Source organism: Aptenodytes patagonicus, chromosome 3 (assembly GCF_965638725.1).
Source record: "Aptenodytes patagonicus chromosome 3, bAptPat1.pri.cur, whole genome shotgun sequence".
Taxonomy (NCBI): Eukaryota; Metazoa; Chordata; class Aves; order Sphenisciformes; family Spheniscidae; genus Aptenodytes; species Aptenodytes patagonicus.
Genome location: NC_134951.1, coordinates 3,296,284 through 3,319,407, shown reverse-complemented (window position 1 = coordinate 3,319,407; position 23,124 = coordinate 3,296,284). Strand labels below are relative to the sequence as shown.

The following is a 23,124-nucleotide window of genomic DNA, read 5'->3' as shown; positions in this document are numbered from 1 at the left end:
AACGTGTAGGCAGCACATATGCACATAAATCAACAGCGCATGGCCCATGTCCTTAGCTCCAGGTAGAAGTATGGATAGTGAATGAACATATAGATACCTTAGATTTGAATTAGTTGTTCACATATAGGCATCCAGTTACTTTTGAGATGTCCAAGGGCAGCTGGGGCATCCATGGAAAACTGTCAGATGTTACTCGTGGCACATGGGATATTCTCAGACATCTCAAATGGCACAAAATCCTACATTTAGGCAACTGAATCAAAAAAAAACACCATTGGTTGATATGTTTTGAGTGACCTTAGCATGAGGAAAAGAGTCGACCCGCACCATTTTGCCTGAAGTCTAGCTGACAATGTGCTTTTAGAAGAAGTGCTAAATGTTTCATCCAAAGAATTGTTGCTTTTTTTTTTCTTCAGAGCAGAGTGCCAGGAAGGTGTTGGACTAAAATAACTTTCCTGCACAGATTCTCAGGACTGCATGGGCTGAAAGCAAAGCTCAAAGACTTGCCAGGTGGATACTGTTTAGGTGGCCCTGATGTCCTTTCCAGAGCTGGATTTAGAGGACATGACTGTTAAATGTTTACCATAGATATGATCTTGCCAGAACAGATGAATAAGAAAGTGGCGCTCACACAGTGCATAACTGAAGTCTACTTTTTCATAAGAACTGTTCTTCCCAATGAAACTAGAAGCAGCCAGATGGCAATATCTTAGGGGAGCTTATACGAGCTCTCTTTAAAGAGACTTCCAAAAACTATGCTCAAAGATGAAAAAAAATCTGCCAAAAAAAAAAAATCAGAATAAAATGGGGTTAGAGGAAGCTAAATAGAAAAAAAAAAAAAATAGCATGCAGAAATCAGTAAATTCTCCAATTCAGCTCAGCTGCACAACTAGGAACAAAAATGTGTAGCACATACACATCCCATTTATGTTCACACAGACAAGCCTATGAAATATGTGCTTATGCTTCTGGATATCTCTAAGCAAAAAATCCTCCAGTGTCCAGCATCTGGAGGCATATAAACATCCATAATGCAAATGTGTATAAAAACAAGCACTAGAAAAATAACCTCAGCTGTGTTTTTGCGCTACAAATCTAAGTAAAAAAACTATCAGAAAACAGACTTCAAAGATTTTTCCCGTTTCTTTATTCCAGGATTCTTACTATTTAATTACCGTTTCTATTTTTGTTCAGTATTGATAAAACACCACACATAAAGTAGCTACAAAAAGCTTTCAAAGCATCTCAGTCAAACGCAAAGCTCACAATACTATGGAGCTATTCTGAAATATAAAACCAGCCTACACTGCACAGCATTACAAAGAGATGGTACCTTTTTTCTACTTCCCTGGCTGCACCATCTTGTCCCGTGTTCACATCTCCCCTTGGCCAACGGCCAGCGCTCAGGATCTTTGAAGACACACTCAACAGTCCATCGTAACTACCCTCGGTGTACTGGAACCATGAGTGCCTTGGGAAAGAGAAGTTGTGCTGCGCATCCCTATTCTATATAAATAATCTAATTATTTAATACCCAGGCCATTAAACAGAGTGGACAATAATTACCAGATAGGTCTTGGACCATATATGCTTATAAAAATTCCAGATAGTGCAGGCAAATGATGAAAGTACAAAATACAAGAGTGCAGAAGTATTAGGAAGTAATGGATCATTTGGATAAATAAGACAGGCATCCCTGATCCTTCCAGAGATGAAGCTTCTCATTGCTGCATTTTGCAGGAGTTCTGGGTATCTCTGCATCACTTAATGCTAAAGGCCTGGTGGCCTTTTTTTTGTTCTAGGTATTTTTAAGTTTCTATACGCTAAACATTTGCACTCAGGAGCATGCCTACTGCTATACGTTCCCACTGGAAATCCTCCCTAATCTAGATGTTTTCTTCAGCATTTATAAGGCAATTTCTTATTAGTTCAGTATTGTCTATAAAATACCACCTTAAAACATCTCTTTTCACATTTTTTGCGATTTCCAGAAAGTTTCTGCTTTTTCGGGTGCCTTGCAGCACTTCTCCACAGCCGCTAAAGTGTCCATTATTTGTTTGTGCCACCGAACTTTTTACACTCTTTCTATCAAGCCTATCTGACAGATTGTCAGTGAGAACAGTATATCAACTTCAGCATTTGGCATAAAAAGTGTTAACAAGAAAATAAACCAAAAGAAAACCTCCAAGCTGTTCTCCACCAGCGAGTACAGGAAAGCAAGAATTTGCTTTAACAGCAACATTAGTCAGTTGGCTGCCAGTGGTTCTATGTTTTAGATCACAGAAAGAAACTGTATTGGGTTATTAGTACTGTAGAAGGATTAGTATGAGAGCGGAATGAAAAATAAATGCAAGGGTTTGGCATGGAAACGATAGGGTGCTGTGCATGGAACTGCATAAAAATTTAACAAATTATTAATAATAACGCAAATGAGAAATTTAGAATTCTCCATACAACCTCTTGGTTATATGGAAAGAAAAGAAAGAATGTGAGCTTTCTGATTTTTGTTCGTACTCAGATACAGACAAAAGTAAAATCAAAACTCATGCTTTTTCTAAGGAACACATTTGCATAATTTGAAACAGAACTCATTTCCTGAAGAAATTATTTTTTCTTTTTCCTCAGAGTATTTGTACATACGTTAACTCATTAATTAGTAGGAGGTAACAATGGGATGGGCATACCATAGATTTCATTACAGTTTAGGATGCAAGGCCACTGCCAGGGCTGACTAAATACCAAAACTCTTTGGTCGCTGCAGTCACTCATTTTACTCCTCATTGTCACTCATAATCTGACAGGATTCTACTCACAATCCTTAAAAACCAAAGAGAAAGACTTACCTGAACAGACCTCTTTGTAGGTAGGATTTGGAGTATACCCTCCTGCGTAACCCACTTGAGTGGAGTAGACTCCCTTCTGTCTCCAAAACTTCCTCTCGGCTCCCCAGAAACAGCCCATACCTGAATATTGCATGAAGTACATATAGTTATGTCAAAATCTGCTCATTACTAAATCACTCATTCGCACATTAATTGACACAGTCCATAGTGGAAGGAACATCTATAGCCAGCACGTGATGGTCAAATGTTTCCCAAGATTATGCATAGAGTAACTATACTGAGAAATCCATTCTGCATCAGGGCACAACTTGAATAAAGCTTTACTTATGCTTCTGAATATTAACATATCACAGAGGACAAATCCTATAAGGGTTCAAAGGCCCAAAAAAGGAGAATTCTCATGCACATTAAAAAAAAAAAAAGTTACTTAAATGGCAATTGCGCTATTTGTACAGCACCATTTTTACTTTAGTTGATTAGCAAGCTGTCAAAACACAAAAATTTGTATTAATGGCAAACAGTTATTTAATTTTCTGCTTTCAGGCATATGCAGTCTTTAAAGGGGGCAGTAATAATGGATTAAATTATATGCTATACAGGAGGAAAAATGCTTTAGTTTTTAACAATTTATGCACGCAGGTATTTGATGTTCAGACAAAATTTTGGTAGTCATTCACCCCCATGGCCAATTATCAAAGGACATCAGACCGTCAACAGGAGTGAATTAGCAAAACTCTCCTGGTAATAGGAATCAAGCACACGGTATGAAAGCCAGGGGGAAGGAACAAACAGGACTAACATACACAATTCTCTGATGGCTGAACTAGTTAAGAGACGTTAGCTACAATTTGGAGGACTCTCTAAAGCTGAAACATGTCATGTACACTCTAGTATTGTCCTGGTTTCGGCAGGGATAGAGTTAATTTCCTTCCTAGTGGCTGGTACAGTGCTGTGTTTTGGATTTAGGATGAGAACAAAGTTGATAACGCACTGATGTTGTAGTTGTTGCTGAGCAGTGCTTACACTAGTCAAGGACTTTTCAGCTCCCCATGCTCTACCGACTGAGCAGGCTGGAGGTGCACAAGAAGCCGGGAGGGGGCACAGCCGGGACAGCTGACCCCAACTGGCCAGAGGGACATTCCATACCATGGGACGTCATGCTCAGTACAGAAACTGGGGGAAAGCTGGCCGGGGGGGCCGCTGCTCAGGGACTGGCTGGGCATCGGTCGGCGGGTGGTGAGCAATTGCACTGTGCATCACTTGCTTTGTGTAGTAGTAGAAGTAGTACATTCTTATTATTATTGTTATTATTATTTTATTTCAACTATTAAACTGTTTTTATCTCAACCCACGAGTTTTCTCACTTGTGCTCTTCCAATTCTCTCCCCCATCCCACCGGGGGCGGGGGGGGAGTGAGTGAGCGGCTGCGTGGTGCTCAGTTGCCGACTGAGGTTAAACTGCAACAAGTATTGTTTAGCTTATCCCTGATTCTGGGCGATGTATTTTCTCTTTCAGTGATAACATACTTCCTTTTATTATTCCCTTACTAAAACATTTGAAATAAAAGGCAGTAAAAAATAAGCTAAATATTAAATACTCTTAGAAATCAATGATCCATGGTGGGTTTTCTAGTGATAACACTGCAGATACGATGGGTTAAAAAATTACAGAAATGTTCCTTCAAAGTACAACTAGAAGAACAAAGCAGTCCCTTCTATCAACTCTGATGGCTCACAAAGGCATATTCTTTCTTTGAAACTTCGGAGATTAACTTCAAATTAAAGTTGTAATGCACCAAAAATTACCGAAGTAATGACCCAGATTTCTCCTTCTAAGTCAGATGCTCAAGCAAGCCACATGAATTAGGAGCCTAGCCTGCTCCTGGAGACCATGGAAAGAGGCAGGCATCTCCTGAGGAAAATTCAGCCCACAGAAGTTATAAATTGCTGATCAAATTACAGTCATTCTCCCTTGACTACAGAGATAGCTATGGCTATTAGAGTTGGCTTTCTCAGCTAAATTAGGCTGGTGGCAAACTGCTGTAGGACCTCTCTTGAAATTCCCTCCCAGTTTTGCAGAAAGAACAACCAAGAATTCTTATCTGAGAAATTTTTCAGGCACTCACACATCACCTATCTAATGGTGATTTAAACTAGAGTGTATTTCTGTACCCGATGTCACTATTTTATCTCAATTCAGTCCGAGAAGTTCTCCAGTAACTATGCCCCTAGGTCTAGTCAATTGATATAGGGTGAGACAGTTTTTACACATCACTCTGCCTGTGTTGCACAGTACAAATGGCAACTGTGGTCCCGCCATTGTCCAAATCAAGAGCGTAACTAGAGAACATCAGCAATCCCTGACGCTCAGGTTTCCTTCCCACAGAAGTCAGAGCCCGTGTAAGGGGGACAGTGCATGCCCGTGTCTCATCCCAACAGTCGGGTCACAGCTGAGAGGCAGCCTAGAGCAGTGAGCTGGGACGTGCTTCTTGGTCCATTGTGAAGACAGCCTTTGAACACATAGTTTAGACACAGCCTTTGAGTCTTTAACCAAAGAATTGCTTTAGAAGTATATTTTTATCCATGTTTCTCATATGCACAGGTAAAACTGCATGTGAACACAGGTATGTCTGCAAGTGCCTTGTAAAAATACCACAGGCATCCTGCCAAAATTCTTGTCGCAGTACATTGGAGCGATGCGAAGCATGTAGGCAATACTCGTTAACAATACTTTAACATGGAGGGTATGCAAATTCTTGACTTTTTTACACTGAACAGGCGTATGGTAACACAGTTCAGAAGCAAACACAAGCATACGCTTGGGGTAGGAGGGCAAATTTCTGTTAAAATAAAACCCTTGAGCTTCATCGTTCCTGTCTGCAGTTCTTTACTCCTCATGCCAGCCTTAGAGATGTAGTTAAATCTTGACTACGTCTTCATACCGCTTTATCCATGAGGACATTTTGGAAGCATTACAGAATTAGACTGTGATGAAGAATCTATTTGAAAAGTGCATCTGATTTTGCTAAAGTCAACACAGAAGAGATTTAGAAATCTTGACTGGGACAATTGTTTAATTATGTGAAAGGCCTGTTGTATATCAAGTCTATCAGGGGTTCCAAAAAAAGGTATTTCCATTCCATTGTGAGATAGTGAAAAGTTAGGAGCACAGCTTTTCCATGGCCATGCAGTCTGCTCTAACAGACTTTGTTCCTTCTGATAATCATAATTTACTCTGCCAACAAAAGAAAATTTTGTATTTAGATATGCAACCCCAAAAGAGGACGGAGGCAGATCCCTTTAAATCTCATCTATCTTAAATTTAGATATTTAACTACACACGCTGCCCTGCTATTCTGCTTTTTTTTTTAGGACTGTCCAAACTTGGTCATCTCAGAATTCATTAGGTTCTTCTCTACTTCCCATGACAGTGTTCACCCAAACACGTTGTCCTGAAAAAACAGGCACCTTTCAGTAGTTCTCTGGTGGCTGGATTTAGGCGGAGAGCAGAAGAGGGCATCGGAACTCACATAGAAGTGGGCAGGCTTAGGCTATAATCGACTGCTTCCAAGGGCGCTTTTAATTTGTTTCGTGGGTTGTTTGCGAGAACCTAAGTCTGTACCTGTATCCGAAGCACTGAAAATAAACTTCAGCCCAAAGCTAATACCTCAGTGCTGTGCATCCTTAATATTACAAGGGAAGTTTGAGCTACAGCTGCCTAAAATCCCAGCTGCTTTTGCAGCAGGTGATGCCGAGGCCCTTGCAGGAAGGACTCTGTAGCCAATTTATCAAACCAGCATTGGTTGGACAAGCATGCTGAGATGTGGTGAATGAGCTGTTTCATCTACGCCAAGGAATAGTACAGACCCAAAATTTTCCCCACAATATATTCCTAGGCCCGCACCTGAGCGCAAAGGAGTAACCCAAAATTAAGGACACAACCCAAATTAAGGTTTGAGTTCAGATATAGGCCCAACTTCAAATACAAAGTAGAAATGCTCGTTCTTTTCCTATTTATTTAAAGAATTTTAATGCTCAATAAACCCCCAACTGCACTGCCTGAAATTACTGATCATCAGGGCAGTGGTCACTGACTCTCCTTGATCAATAACTATTATTGAGGATTCTCTCATTGATAGCCCTCTCTGACCTGTTGATTTGACCTAGGGACCTACACCCTCATCATGGTTTCCTTCACTTTTTCTTCGCTGTAACCAGTCTACGTCTGAATTCATTCTGCCCGCCTTCCTCTGAGAGACAGACATTTTATTCTCTTGGTGAACTATTCTCATCATTTCTCAAGTGCGCTGGCACCTTGCGCAAACAATAAATCCTCACATCCACGAGAACAGATAAAATTGAAACCTTTGTCATAATAAAACAACCTGCTAGTAAAGGGACATAATTTATAACAATACAATACTAAATTGCTTTCCACAGTATTAATACATTCAGCGGTTGATGTTTGTTATTCTGCTAAAGTAGTGCCACGTTCTACAGAGAAACTGTCACAAGGAGAGAAATATTAACAATAAAACCCCACGTAATATTCCAGAGTTAAGACATATCAGCTCATGGAATGCCTATTCTTCAGAGCACTGGCTGCCTTAAGCCGTGTTTAACATGAACAACGATTACTAAAATAGGGAAATAATCTCAGTTCAAGAGTTCACATGCTCTTGTAGTACAAAAAAGTTTACTTTCCCTAATTATTCCTACTCTGGTAAGAAAACTGAAGAAATAAATAATTAAAATAATTAAATGAAATTAAACAATTAACTAAAACTCAGAGGGAAAAAACAGTAAAAAACAGTAGGAAAAGAGACATAAAAGCAAAATAAGCCACCCGTATTATAATTTGAAACTAGAAAACATGACTGCGATTTTAAACTACTCATGAAATAATTTGCATAATCCCCAGTACTGGGGAAGTGAGTGCAGCTTTAGAGTTAGATAGAGAGCTTCCAGAGGCATTCCTAAGAGAAAGAAAAAAAAACCAAAATACTGGGGAACATACTCACGTTCCCAGAAAAATTATTATTTGAACATAATGGGTATTGCAGAAGAGTGTTTAAGCATTAAAGATATTTGTCACTTTTTAATTGCTAATTTGTAAAACAAAAACTATTCTTTTAGTGATGGGTTTTGACTGACTCTTAATTGGAATTTCAAAAGGCATTTAAAGATTTTTTTGCTTTTGAACTTCAAAACCAAACAGATTCAAATGGCAATCTTTAAAGGTTCATTCATCCCTATAAATAATATTAATCATACAATTTGGGAATAAATGCTAGTACCCCTATTCCTTTCTAGCATCCACATTCATTTTCTCAAACTATTCTCTTTACATATCCACACACATACATATCTTCTGAACAACTCTTTTTGTACACAGCCTTATGCTCAGCCAAGGAATATGTGTTTCCATAGGCAACCCAGATCATTTGCATATTTGTAAAATATAGTTAGCATAAGCTGAAGTATTTCTCTAAAATAATGAAAGCAAAGCGTCACCCTGATAAGAGAGATAAGCGTCCCATTGTTAAAGATAATCTGTAATAATTTGGAAATATTCACAGAGCAGAATTGAACCCCAGGTGTCTACCTTCCAGTGAGATGAATAGCTTTACAGATTACGTTAACCGTATTGACTAGGTCTCCACTGACGGCAACAGGAGCTCATACATTCAGGGATTAATTTATTTGCCTAAACGGAGACAGCCGGGGTCATCTGAGATGCCTCAGGATATCCAAGACATCTACACGAGGCTGACATAAATGACACAGGACTCAGGAGAGACACGTGCCCTTCTTGAAAGGCATCCTGAGGCCAGGCAAAATGCTCCTGGACATCTCAAATGTAACTGTTTGCATATTTTAAGGCAAGAGGAACAAGCCCATACCCCATATGCAGACATTACGAAAACCTGAAAGTCTCTGAATCTGTAGTTGAATCAAATCCCCCAAAATACAGTGATTTGTGTCTGAAAGTTGCCTATTTCTCTTCCACAACTATAAAAAGAGTCTCGCATGACTAGCTGAGTTGTAGAAGTCTATGCTGCAGCATAGCCTAGATGAATCCTAAGCAAAATTACTAATTACAAAGTTATCTATCCTCATAATACTGTTTGTAGGTGTGCTGGGTTTGGCTGGGATAGAGTTAATTTTCTTCACAGTAGCTGGTATGGGGCTGTGGTTTGGATTTGTGCTGGAAACAGCGTTGATAACACAGGGATGTTTTCATTACTGCTGAGCAGTGCTGACACACAGTCAAGGCCTTTTCTGCTCCTCACCCCACCCCACCAGCGAGCAGGCTGGGGGTGCACAAGAAGCTGGGAGGGGACACAGCCGGGACAGCTGACCCCAACTGACCAAAGGGACATTCCACACCATATGGCGTCGTGCTCAGCAGGTAAAGCTGGGGGAAGAAGGAGGAAGGGGGGGACGTTTGGAGTGATGGCGTTTGTCTTCCCAAGTCACCGTTACGCGTGATGGAGCCCTGCTGTCCTGGGGATGGCTGAGCACCTGCCTGCCCATGGGAAGGAGTGAATGAATTCCTGGTTTTGCTTTGCTCGCGTGCGTGGCTTTTGCTTTCCCTATTAAACTGTCTTTATCTCAACCCACGAGTTTTCTCACCTTTACCCTTCCAATTCTCTTCCCCCCATCCCGCTGTGGGGGTGTGAGCGAGCGGCTGGGTGATGCTTAGTTGCCGGTTGGGGTTAAACCATGACAGTAGGTTGTAATATTGTTAGATTCTTTATTCTGTGTACTACATGCAATAGCCATCACACAGAACCAAAAACCAGATCAGAAAACTTTTTTTGAAAATTACGCAACGTTCAAGACGTGTTCTCCACTCACACAAGAAACTGCACGATCCTGCAAAGGTAACCTTTCCTCGCCTTCATTCTGATCTCATTCTCCAACGTCTGTTCCTATCACATCTTTGAAGAATACTCAGTTTCCATGCAAGTTCCCTGATGTAAATTCCTATTTATGATTCCATGAGGTAAATCAGCACAAGCAGTAAATTTGCGTCAGAAGGGCATTCCTGATCGAAACTAAACCCTCACAAGATGCACCCATTCTGTACCAATTAAAGTCTATTAAGTTCCGAGCTCAATAGTTGCTAAAGGAGGCTGACGCTTCAGGGACTCTCAGCTTTCCATTTAGAGAAACTCACAGCAGGTGTAGTATCTTTATATATCTTTAATATATCTTTATATATCTTTAATATGTAGTATCTTTAATATCTTTATTGATGATCTGGATGAGGGGATCGAGTGCACCCTCAGTCAGTTTGCAGATGACACCAAGCTGGGCGGGAGTGTTGATCTGCTCGAGGGTAGGAAGGCTCTGCAGAGGGACCTGGACAGGCTGGATCGATGGGCCCAGGCCAACTGTATGAGGTTCAACAAGGACAAGTGCCGGGTCCTGCACTTCGGCCACAACAACCCCATGCAGCGCTACAGGCTTGGGGAAGAGTGGCTGGAAAGCTGCCCGGCAGAGAAGGACCTGGGGGTGTTGGTCGACAGCCGGCTGAACATGAGCCGGCAGCGTGCCCAGGCGGCCAAGAAGGCCAATGGCATCCTGGCCTGTATCAGAAATAGTGTGGCCAGCAGGAGTAGGGAAGTGATCGTGCCCCTGTACTCGGCACTGGTGAGGCCGCACCTCGAACCCTGTGTTCAGTTTTGGGCCCCTCACTACAAGAAGGACGTCGAGGTGCTGGAGCGTGTCCAGAGAAGGGCAACGAGGCTGGTGAGGGGTCTGGAGAACAAGTTTGATGAGGAGCGGCTGAGGGAACTGGGACTGTTTAGCCTGGAGAAAAGGAGGCTGAGGGGAGACCTCATCGCTCTCTACAACCACCTGAAAGGAGGTTGTAGCGAGGTGGGTGTTGGTCTTTTCTCCCAAGGAACAAGCGATAGGACGAGAGGAAACGGCCTCAAGTTGCGGCAGGGGAGGTTTAGATTGGATGTAAGGAAAAATTTCTTTACTGAAAGAGTGGTGAAACATTGGACCAGGCTGCCCAGGGAAGTGGTGGAGTCCCCATCCCTGGAGGTATTTAAAAGACATGTAGATGAGGCGCTTAGGGACATGGTTTAGTGGGCATGGTGGTGTTGGGTTGACGGTTGGACTCGATGATCTTAGAGGTCTTTTCCAACCTCAATGATTCTATGATTCTATGATTCTATGATTTTTATATACTGGCTAATTTTCATATTTTCTCTAAAACATGTACACGTATACAGTATTTTCATTTGTGGAGCGTTCTTTTTAATTCCTTTGTCCTTTACCTTTTGTGGTATATCCTCCTCCGCTGGGCATCAGGTGCATACACAACCTGACTTCTGCCTGACTACCCAACGACCTTTCGTTCCTGCCAGCTTTATTTACAAGCATTCTCTCTCCCCTGCCCTCCCAGCAGCCCAACAGGACATCCAGAAGACTCTCTTTGTCATATTCTGGAGAATGAATGCATTATTTCGTTGGCATGCCAAGTCTTTTCTGGCCCACCGCCTGCAATCCCTACACCCACACTTCAAGGCTCTTTTCCATGCAGCAGATTAAGAAGCTGTTTCAATGCCAGGTTGATAGCAATGCTTCACTGCAGAAGACGAACGGCAAAGGATATGGATCCTGCTCCTCCTTCTGTTAACAGCGTTTTAGAATGTATGATTCCACTAAGTAGAGGAAAATGTCAGTTTTAAATATATACTCAGAAAAATAAAACGTGCTGGTACGCTGAGAAAACAAAGAGCAATGTGCCCTGGAAACCTCTTCCCTAATCCCAGATCAGAGTAAGTAGCGGGACAGGATCTATCCAAAGCTCAGGAGCACACTAGACAGAGGAGACCAGCTCTTGTGCCAGCTTATGTTCTGAAACCCTGGAAGCAATGATTCTGCCAGCTGCTCAAATGCTACAGTACCCAGCCAAAAGTAGCTGGGGGCACAGGCTGCTCCTATACGTTGAAGCAGTAAAGGACAGCCAACAGTACATCCCACCGGCCTACCTCAGTGCTTCTTGCTCTAGCCAGCATCTCTCCGGGAGCTGAAGACACAGCTGCCAGTATCCCCGCTTCTCTTGGCCAGTATAGGACTTGGCCCAAGTTTTGAATACGATTTATTTAGTTACCTCTATAAAATCTGGAGAAAGAAATGCTCAGCTGCTTTGAACTGAAATGATTTTTTTTTCCCCCAATTGGAAAGAATAAATTGAACTCAGCAAGTTATATACCTATATAATAATGCTCATTTCGTACATTTCCGCCAAACACTAACTGAGTGTGATTGGCATTTTTCTCTTTAAAAAATTGTGTAGAGCAGTTGGTACAGCTGATTGATTGAAGTCAGTCCAAGTACTGATATTTCTAAGTACTGAGCCAAAGAGATATTTATGCCGTGTGCTCTGAAACTGTGGGGACCGTTAATTTTTAGTACTTCACAGGTTGAAGGGGGCACCTTGGCCATGAAAGGTCAGGATGAGACCTTGGTAGGCACCATCGTGTTCCCTCCCCCAAAGAGAAGATGGGTAAGCAGGCGACAAGGAAGCTGTGATGGGACCCAGCGGATCTCCCAGTTTGGACAATCAGGAGATCAGGACGTCCTGGCAACCCAGGAGAACATCCAGCCTGCGTCTAGTCTATACGCAGTGGTTGTACGCCTGGTTACAATAATGTTTCTTGACTTTCTGTAACTCAATAGCACCAGACTTCCAGACAGTTAAAGCTTGTTCTCTTACAGGGAAATATGCCAGTCCCTTTGGCTTCACTGTGATTGTGGACACAAATCCAAAAGTAGAACTGGATCTCACAACCACCTGTAAAGTGAGTGAATACACCTTTGTTGAACACTTTCGCACTGCCTATGCACTTACACAACAGATAATAAGGGCCTGAAAATCTAAAATGATCAAAGCCATGTCCTCGTAGGCACCAAGATAAAAATACAGCATGAATTACCCCAGAGACTTCGTTCTGAATTTTTTCAAATTCTTGTTGAGAATCTGGAAAGAATTCCAGATTCAGACTGAAATGCAGTATCATCTTTTACATAACACTGCAATATGTAGGGCGCTTTGGTGAGCCATCTGGATGCATATAGGATTAGTGTTATCAATCAGGATTTAAAATAACATTGTATTATTGATGTCTTTAGGGGTTTGACATGCAGCAACCACAGAATATTTGAGCAATCACAGAATATTTGAGATCACTGGAAAACAATCAACTAAGAAATGGTTGGGAGGAATATAAAAAAAGCCTGAAATGGAGAACAAGCTCAGCTGAAAGAAATAAAACTCCTGATGACAGATGGCATTAAGCGGATGATCTTCCTAGATAAGCGTTGGCTCTAATGCTACAACAGGGTTGATAAATATGTTGAACAGCTTGCCTGGGGCAAGTCAAACAAAGCCCTCGGCAAGAAATTTAAAATGCAGTTTGCCTAACAGAGCAACTAAAGAGGAATTTCTTGGCTCACCCTTTTGCCAAGATGTGTTCTGTTCACACTGCATGAATTCCCAGAGAAACTGTTGGGTTTGCTGCTTCTTCCATAGGAGAAGCAGAAACCTCATGTTCATTCAAATTAACAAATGCCCAGGCAATTCATTTATGCCTGTGTGGTAGCTGCTGACATTCGAAGTGCGTGTGGGCACATGTTTGTGTATGTATGTATGTTTGTATAAAATCTGCACAACAGATCAGAATTATTGTAAGAGGAAAAGCAGACTATCATAATAGAAAAGGAATATTTTACTGTCAAGAGAAAAACTGCCATGTTTTCAGCACCAAAAAATATGCGTAACGTGTCATAAGTATGACTTTTGAAAAACCCTATAAGACAACAGCACTCAAACTGGGAAAAGCAATAGAGAGAGAGAAAATTATTCTTAAAATGTGTTTATTCAGTCCGTCATAAATGCATGTTACAAGTTTTAAATAATATAAAATCAACAGGATTTAAATAAATCTGAAGCCAATATCAGGAATGTTAATAAGGCACAAACCACAGTTGCTGTAAACTTCACAGTTATAGTAGGAGAGGTTTCAGATAGTCCTATTTCAATGCAATTTTGATCTTAACCAGCAGAGAGCAGGGATATACACAAGTCAGTGTATTAAAATACTTTCAAAGATGGCCTTACTCGCTGCCTCAGTATTCTTTCCCCACCCGATAAGCAGGAATATTTAAACCAATTTTATCCTGAGGGTCAACAAAACTGTTCTCTGGTGAGTCCACACAATAAGAAAATTCCATCATCAAAATCCTCTGTTGGAAAACTTCTTGCCTCTAATTCCCAGAAACTACAAGATATGGCCCACTCAGAAAATCATTTATGCTGATCCGGAAGGTTGTCATCACACACACTGGAAAGGGAATATGTAAAAGCAGCAGAGGCCAAACTTTCTGACCTTTGAAAGAGGCACCAGAATGGCCCTGTACTGGTGAGACGTGCCTCCACCTGGCAGAGTTGGGAGGACGACTGTGCAACATAACCTCCACCTGTGAGCTGCACCTGAACCGTTCTGAAGTTCATCTTGGGTCTAAATAATCGGGACTAACACTGTGAATTGCTCCTAGAAGTGAATGGGAAAAGAAATAGATCTTGCAAGAGTGAAGAAAGCTGGCCACTTCTGCGGCTCTGCCTCCTTCTGCCGTCTTGGGGTACAGGCTTTATTCCTAATCACTGTTCTGCATCTATTTGACAGCCGGCTGAACATGAGCCGGCAGTGTGTCCAGGCGGCCAAGAAGGCCAATGGCATCCTGGCCTGTATCAGAAATAGTGTGGCCAGCAGGAGTAGGGAAGTGATCGTGCCCCTGTACTCGGCCCTGGTGAGGCCGCACCTCGAACCCTGTGTTCAGTTTTGGGCCCCTCACTACAAGAAGGACATTGAGGTGCTGGAGCGTGTCCAGAGAAGGGCAACGAGGCTGGTGAGGGGTCTGGAGAACAAGTCTGATGAGGAGCGGCTGAGGGAACTGGGACTGTTTAGCCTGGAGAAAAGGAGGCTGAGGGGAGACCTCATCGCTCTCTACAACTCCCTGAAAGGAGGTTGTAGCGAGGTGGGTGTTGGTCTCTTCTCCCAAGGAACAAGCGATAGGACGAGAGGAAACGGCCTCAAGTTGCATCAGGGGAGGTTTAGATTGGATGTGAGGAAAAATGTCTTTACTGAAAGAGTGGTGAAACATTGAACCAGGCTGCCCAGGGAAGTGGTGGAGTCCCCATCCCTGGAGGTATTTAAAAGGCGTGTAGATGAGGCGCTTAGGGACATGGTTTAGTGGGCATGGGGGTGTTGGGTCGACAGTTGGACTCGATGACCTTAGAGGTCTTTTCCAACCTCAATGATTCTATGATTCTATTTGTTCTGCATTAATCACACTCAACATTTTCTTAATTAGGATAGAAAGGTTAAAAGGAGTTGGAAGATGTGCAGGGTTCATTAGGCCCAAACATATACACACAATTCACGGGCTTTACCTCCCAGCTCCCACAAGGACACCAGTGTGGGAACATACCATAGGAGGAAGCCTGGAACCACGTTTTCTGCCTCCTCTAGAAAGCAAATACTTAAATAGTAATTCACATGTATTAGCTCCTTTCATTCAAAACCATCAAAGCATTTTGCACACAATAATTAAGCCTCACCTGAACCATAATTTATGAATTATTACTTTCAGTACTCACAACTGAGGTATGAGTGCTCCCAAAGCAAAGCAAAGAATCCCTTTTGGAAAAATACCAAAGGATCCCAATGAACAGGTCTTTCTTTAAAATATCTCTTTCTCATGCTATGACTATTGGGTTATAGAAACACCACTTGATAAAGCTATGTATTTTCTAACATTTTCTTCCCCATATTTTGGTAGGTTTGTATTCTTCAGTAAAACTTTGTCTAGATAAAATATAGCAATTTTCATCTTATTCGTCTCCTGTCAGTGGAGTATAGCTGCAACACAGTAACGTGGAAAATAAGACAAAATAAAGAACTGCTTCCAAAAATACAGAAAATATATCAGAACATTGTGATTGCTTTAACATATTGAGCCAGATATACCAACTGGTGATCTTGATATTTGTTAGGCTGAGGATAGAACCAGTCAAGATTAGGCATGGGACAAGAGAAATCAAAAATGTTTAACAATAAATAAAGAATTCATCCAAAAAACAGTTCAATGTCTTACTCTTGAAGATTTCCATCTTATAAAAATGTATTTTGTTCTTTGATCAAGTTTCATTCGTGAAATGGAACTAATTCTGTTTACCTGGCATTGTGTAAGTAATTGATTCCATTATATTTAGACAGGTGTAGAACTGGCAAAACCGAGATAAGAAGGGGGCTTCGGGAATTCAAGCCTGAACGCAGAGTTTGTAAAAGATTTTCTCTCTGAGGCTTGTTTCCATCATTAGTGGTATTGCTATTTTCAAAACCACAGCACATAAAAGCCTTCGTCACAGATTTGAATTCCATTGTGCTGCGTTCCGGGTACAAATGCAGAACAAAACAGCAACCTCCCCAAAAGTTTAGTTTTCTATTTACAGGGCCATTCATATCGGTACATTCCATACACATGAAAGAGAACTGTCACAAATTGTACAATTCAGGAATTGGAAACCAATAAACACGTTTTCTTTAATGTTTGGGGATTTGGGAATGCAACTGAGTGAATGCTCATGGCTGGGAACAATTAGGCATCATTTTCCATGAACAACTGAATCCCATACAAAGCAATATCGCACCAAAAATGGATATGACCTGCAGAAAAGAAGTGCTATTCACAAAGTAAGAACAATCAGTTCTTAAGTGCAAAATACTTGGATTAAAATTACATGTCTTTCACGTCTAATCGATTAAAGAGGAGTCTTAAGAAGTACTGTAGGGACCTGATGTTTCTTGGCCGCAAAGATGATGACTGAAATGTCCCAAGGACACAGAGACAAATCTCAGGGTTTATGTCAAAATTCTGACTCCTGTAACTATTTAGTCTTTTTAATTTCTCTTACAAAATAAACTACTGGATCAATGAAAATGTGGTGAGTATGAATAAAAGCATCAGAAGCTCTTCGCACACCTCTGAAGTGTCCAAAACTGGAACCAAATCTTAGTCTGAATTCAGACAGCAGAAAGTCCAAGGACACAGTCAATAAAGAATAAATTATGCCAGCTTGTGCACAGATAAATTCAGTCTGGCCACTTTTTTATCTCCTTTGAAGAAGGGAGTAGTTTCTTAATATATTACCTTTCAAAAGTCTGTTTGGGATAAAAAGCACCTCTGGTACAATAATATGTGAAAGAGATTGAGACAGAGCTACATGGTCCTATCATCAACCTGATTATTTGCTTCATTGCAAAGCATCACATCTTTAGTTCAGTCATTGATTTGAGGCTTTCAAATCATTTTGTGATCTTCCTTTGCTCTAAGCATTCCAACACTTCGCAGAGATTCATTTCAGATCATCCTCGGTCATTTGACACACTTCAGTGCTCTGCTACTCAAGTAGAACTTGACGTACACATAAAATAAGAGATGTCATCAGGGCTGTGTAATCCATTTGATTCTCTTGAAACTGTATCTTTCATACAAATTCATCTCTGCAATAATAGCGAAGCCTTACCCTTGTCTTGTGAAAATCTCTCTAATCTCTCAGCAACCTGAGGGAGCTTGAAATATACACAAGCAAAAGAAAATATATTCTATATATATTCATTATAAAAGCAAAGCACCGCAAACATTTTGTTACCAGGAAAAAAAAGAATCACTTTTTGGGCTATGCTGCAGAAAATAATAACTTGTTTACAAAGTTTGTTTACTGCAAAGAATAGAAATCTTGCCTTTTCTTTCCTGTCTTGATAACTATTGCTAAGTTAAATTAACTGCCATAGACACATTCAGAAAAAGTAATCTCATATTACTTATTTATAACCTTAGATTTTAAACAACATTAGAAAGCTGTAGGCACCCTGACAATTATTTAAACTTACAATCTATAATTGCTCAGGAGCAAAAAATAATTACATTCAAATAACGAGCCAATTCAACAAGCAGCCCTTTAGTCCTCCTTTCCCCAGCTCCACAGAAACATACCCTTAACCCTTTTCCAATAAAAGCCCAAACTAATAAATGCCTTCTAAGTGTACCTAGAAGATCATTAAAATTAATCTATTTTGAACCACAGCTGTCCTTAATGGAAATATAGAATTTCCAAGAGTTATTTTCTCATCTGTTAGTAGCCAATAAAATTATGGTACATTCTCACTTGCAAAAGAGAATAACTCTTTCCTATCCACCCCCCAAAAAAGACAATTACTCAAGAAAATGCCAGAGAAGATTGTTATAGAAAAACTAATTTATATCCAGAGGAACAGACAGAGGCCAAATAGATATGTGGTTAGTCATTTACCATTTATGCAGTACTTGATGTGCACTCATTCCCAAAAAACATGGTATATCACTGTTGAAAATAAAGTAACTATAATAAATGCTGAGGCAGAGTGTCTGCACTGCATTGATGGCTTGGCAAAGGAATTGCCATTACGCACAGCAAAGGCCATGACCTGCTCACTCTCCAACCCCGTGGTTTTCTTAGACATCCTCTAAACGTCCCGTGCTCTCTGGCTGTGGTTGGCAGAATATTAAGCTAGAGGGCATCACGAGGCATACAGCCCCTGGCTGTTTTAAGGGCTGCAGTAGCATGCTCTTGCTTAAATAAATAGCCTCTCTAACCTTGAAGCTGGCTTTTGCGAGAGCCTCATAATACGCTATAGACATACGCGCTGCCGTTTGTTAGAGAAGCACCATGACGGCTGCGCGGCAGCCATCTAAGGTGGAAATTCCCATCTTTACCATGAAGTTGGACGCGGCCGTTGTGCAGCAACTCTTTGAACGAGCAAAGATACACTTATTTTTGTACGCAGCAGAATTTTCCTTTTTCTTCACAGGTTTTGAATCAGCAATTATTAAAATTTTTAAAAAAGCAATGCAATAATATGTATCACTTATGACTACTGCATTTCAGAATCATGCAATAGTCATAAGCGATGCATGACAGACAAGCCTGAGGTGCAACAGAGCGAACGCTGAAGCGGATAATAAATTAGCTTATACAAACCGTGGTCAGAGATCCTTGTATGAATGCATTTTGAATAACTGTAGCTATCCAACCCGGCCTGGATAACTCACGTACCGCAGTCACAGAGACAGAGGTGTGCTGCCCCAGGGTGGAAGCAGTAAGAAGTCCCTCCATGCTACGCCTTCAACCCGCCTGCTTCCCAAGCACAGAGGCATAGACAGCTCTCATATCCATGCCAAGCTAGACATGCGTCCAGAGAGAGCTGTTGCCTATTTTACAGCATTCACTGTGCAATCAGTCATTTTGCCTCCTTTGGGGTTTTGGGGGGGGGGGGGTTGACATACAACTTCAAAGCAGGTTCGGCGCGATTACAAGAACGCATATCGAGTTCGCAAAACTTGCCCAACTTTATTGTCCAGCAGAAAAAGATTCACATGCATCTTTCATTTATTATTTCTCATTACAAATCTTTCTCAACAGGGAGCTAACGACAGCTGTGGCTTGCATTTGCATGGTTTGCACCACCACTTTCAACAATGACTCCTGTATTTTCAAATCAGCACACAGGTTCTAGCTATGTGACTCCCCAGAGCTTTAATTAATTAATAACAGAAAAGCAGTCGATGTGATACGATAGGTGATATACACACATGATATATGTGACCTATGACATACAGTATATGTCATAATAGGGATCCATCTCATAGTGGACAATGGCAGGCACTCGGGGAAGAATAAGAAAAGGACAAATACACACGGTATTTGCCAGTACGATGGTCCTAGTCTCTGACTTTTGCAGGATTTCCTGAGCCTGCTGTGGTTTGAATAACTCTCAGTGGATCTCTCTTCCAGCTATTTCTCCTGGCCCCATTTCAATCTTCTGTATGCAGAAAATCCTTTGGCAAGGAGACCAACAGTCTTTTATTTTATTCCATCTTTTCTGATTTATTTTGAAACTGGCTCCTACTTGCATCCTTTCTTCTGGCCCCTACTTCTTATAAGGAGAGATATTCTGCAAAATCAATTCCCTTTTACATTCCCCATGCCTATCATCATTCTGTAGACCTCTCATACCCCACTAGGTTAACACTTTTTCACACTGAATAGTCCTAGTGTACCCTGTTGGTCCTTGTATAGAAGATCCTCCGTACTTCTGATCATCCTTTTTGCCCCCCTGAACCTTTTTCGGTTCTGCTAGATCTCTTTTGACCTGAGAGGTGCAGAAACCCATACAGTATTCACCACATGGAAAACCCATAGGTCTATACACCGGCATAATGATGATTTCTGTTTTGTTGTCTTTTCTGTTCCTATGCCGCTTCCCAACAACAGGCATTGACAGGGAAAGGAACTGCATACTTAGGCATCAGATAAAATCCATAGAATTATAGAATCATTAAGGTTGGAAAAGACCTCTAAGGTCATCGAGTCCAACCGTCGACCCAACACCACCATGCCTACTAAACCATGTCCCTAAGCGCCTCATCTACACGTCTTTTAAATACCTCCAGGGATGGGGACTCCACCACTTCCCTGGGCAGCCTGGTCCAATGTTTAACCACTCTTTCAGTAAAGACATTTTTCCTCACATCCAATCTAAACCTCCCCTGCCGCAACTTGAGGCCATTTCCTCTCGTCCTATCGCTTGTTCCTTGGGAGAAGAGACCGACCCCCACCTCGCTACAACCTCCTTTCAGGGAGTTGTAGAGAGCGATGAGGTCTCCCCTCAGCCTCCTTTTCTCCAGGCTAAACAACCCTCAGCCGCTCCTCATCAGACTTGTTCTCCAGACCCCTCACCAGCCTCGTTGCCCTTCTCTGGACACGCTCCAGCACCTCAACGTCCTTCTTGTAGTGAGGGGCCCAAAACTGAACACAGTATTCGAGGTGCGGCCTCACCAGGGCCGAGTACAGGGGCACGATCACTTCCCATATATTACCCTCCTCCTAAAACTGTGTATAAGAAGGGAGTTTGGGGGCAAAATGTGACTGATGGAGTCATCAGCAAAGTGCCTTAGGTGCACAGTAGGCTGCAGCCAGGGAGAACACAACTGGTTGAGATCTGAGAGACTCTTATAGCCTCAGGTTCCAAACAACATAGCACTTCCGTAAGTGCCAGCACATGCTCCAAAACGTTTTGGCTCCACACAGTACCTTGAATTCTTGGGAAAATATTTGTATAGAGTTCAATAAGTCTGTTAAAGCAACAAAACTGCCTCAAGGTTACAAACATCTTTGATTTACCCTTGGGTTTGGTCTACAGCATCGTAAAGCATAAATAATTTTAGTCTGGAACAAACAACTGGAGGGGACCAAGATTAGTTTTAAAATGAGGTAAGTGGCAATATTTTAACTGAAGATTTAAAAATTTCAAGTATAAACATACCTTATAAAAATGTAAATTTTGGCCCTGTCACGTGCATCAGGGAATTGGTGACCTATTGAAAAGTCTGTTGATGAAAGCAAAAAGAAAGGATACAGAAGATATTGGCCAGCAAGAGGAAACCCATATTAAAAGTCTCCACTTATATGCAGTCATCTTTGTCTGAAGGTATACTATTAGAACAAGTAGAAGTCAGGAGTATTCATGAATTCTTCACAGATGCTAAATTCTCACACTCTAGTCAACTCCAGTTGGCTGAATATATCTGTACCACAGGTGGTTCATGGCCTGGCTTCATTTATTCATGCAACACTGCTGTTCCCTGTTTTCAGCATGTACCGTGGCATGAGATCTAGGAAATTTAAGAAAAGCTAAAGCTCTGAGATGGGAAACATGGCCAACAACCTTGTTCTTCCATTTACCATGCAAAACACATTTCACCTATAGCACAAAGGCATAACTAGTGTTGTGTGTATGCGTGCACATACATTGTCTCAGTTTAGGGTTTTGTTTCAAACTGGTGTCAGTCCGTTAAGAGCGGTGCTTCTACAGCATAAGACCAAGGGTGGGGGCTGCAGGCATTGGGGCATGACGCGAGAGCACATCAGGACGTTTGAGGATACAAGGCCTGCCAGGAGAATATTGGGGGATAGTATAGAGCAGAGGGAGTGAAATTTCACTCCGCTTCACAGCGTGATTAGAAGGAGTGGTACCCAGGATGAACTATCCCCAGAACCACAGGCAGGTTTCATCTCAAAGGGAACCAATTGGTTCTCTCCAGAAGACAGCCCGGGAACAAAGTAGTACGCAGACAGTAAGGACCCAGAAGAGAGAAGAACCCAGGTGTGAATTTCTGTAGTAGACTCGAAATAACCACTACGGCCAAGCAGCACACTACACAATGATTTGAAGAGGGACCGTGTTAGCTACCAAAAGTCCTTCTACACCTAAAAAACATGCCCAGATCTTTAATGTAGCAGCACAGTAAAATGATCTTGGGTTTATTGGTCTCCAGAAAGCAAAGCAATTGATAATCTCTTTATCCGCCACAGGGATAAACACCATCGCACTTGATGAGTCTGAGTATAAGCATTTTAATGCTTAAACCCCTACGTTTGTTCTCTCTTGGCTTGTCAGGTACATTCCACTGAATAACACTGAGTTACTCCCATCCTGCTGTGCAGTTGGACTGTATATTGTTGTCAAGGTTTGTCTGGAGCCTTGGGTCGTATTGAGCTAGTATAAATTAAGAGACAAAAGACGGTGCTAATAGCATACAAGAGAGTGATACAGATGACAACAACATTCAACCGCATCAGACTTTCCATCCCAGAAGAATGAGTCAATAAAAGCTGGATGACCATTAGCCCGAGCCTGCAGCGAGGCTCCATGTTATACCTTTGGATACACAGAAAGACACCTTGCCCTTTCTGCAACGATGCGTCTTTAGATAGTGTACCTAATTACAAATACATTTCAGCATTCCACTCAAGTTATATCCTTTCGACTTGAATGCGTGACTGCTACTACATAATTCATAACATGACTCTCAATAATTTTCAGTCAAGGTTCAAGCAGAAATGTGTCACGCTAGGATTATATTATTTATGAGCATAATGTTGGATTTAAGCCAATGACACACCAATAAATTTTATCTCAAAGCCTGACATATTGCATGCTGTTTTCCCTGGCTCACAAACAAATAACTACGGCTGTTTCACAATTACAGTTCAACTCAAATCAGATTTTTTTTTGTGATTAGTTCGTATCTCATTTGAAAAACTGATCATATTATTTCTTTCTTGTAGATGTTGAGGGGTATTTTTTCCTTCATTT

At 41.5% G+C, this 23,124-nt stretch overlaps 1 protein-coding gene across 1 annotated transcript in view; it reads right to left on the bottom strand.

Annotated features, from left to right (window-relative positions):
• Nucleotides 1-23,124, bottom strand: part of MSRA (methionine sulfoxide reductase A) — a 308,215-nt gene that overhangs the window by 151,816 nt on the left and 133,275 nt on the right. Inside the window, exon 3 of the mRNA XM_076332575.1 lies at nt 2,844-2,963. Coding sequence (XP_076188690.1) covers nt 2,844-2,963 — 120 coding nt within the window. The remainder of the gene's footprint in view (nt 1-2,843; nt 2,964-23,124) is intronic.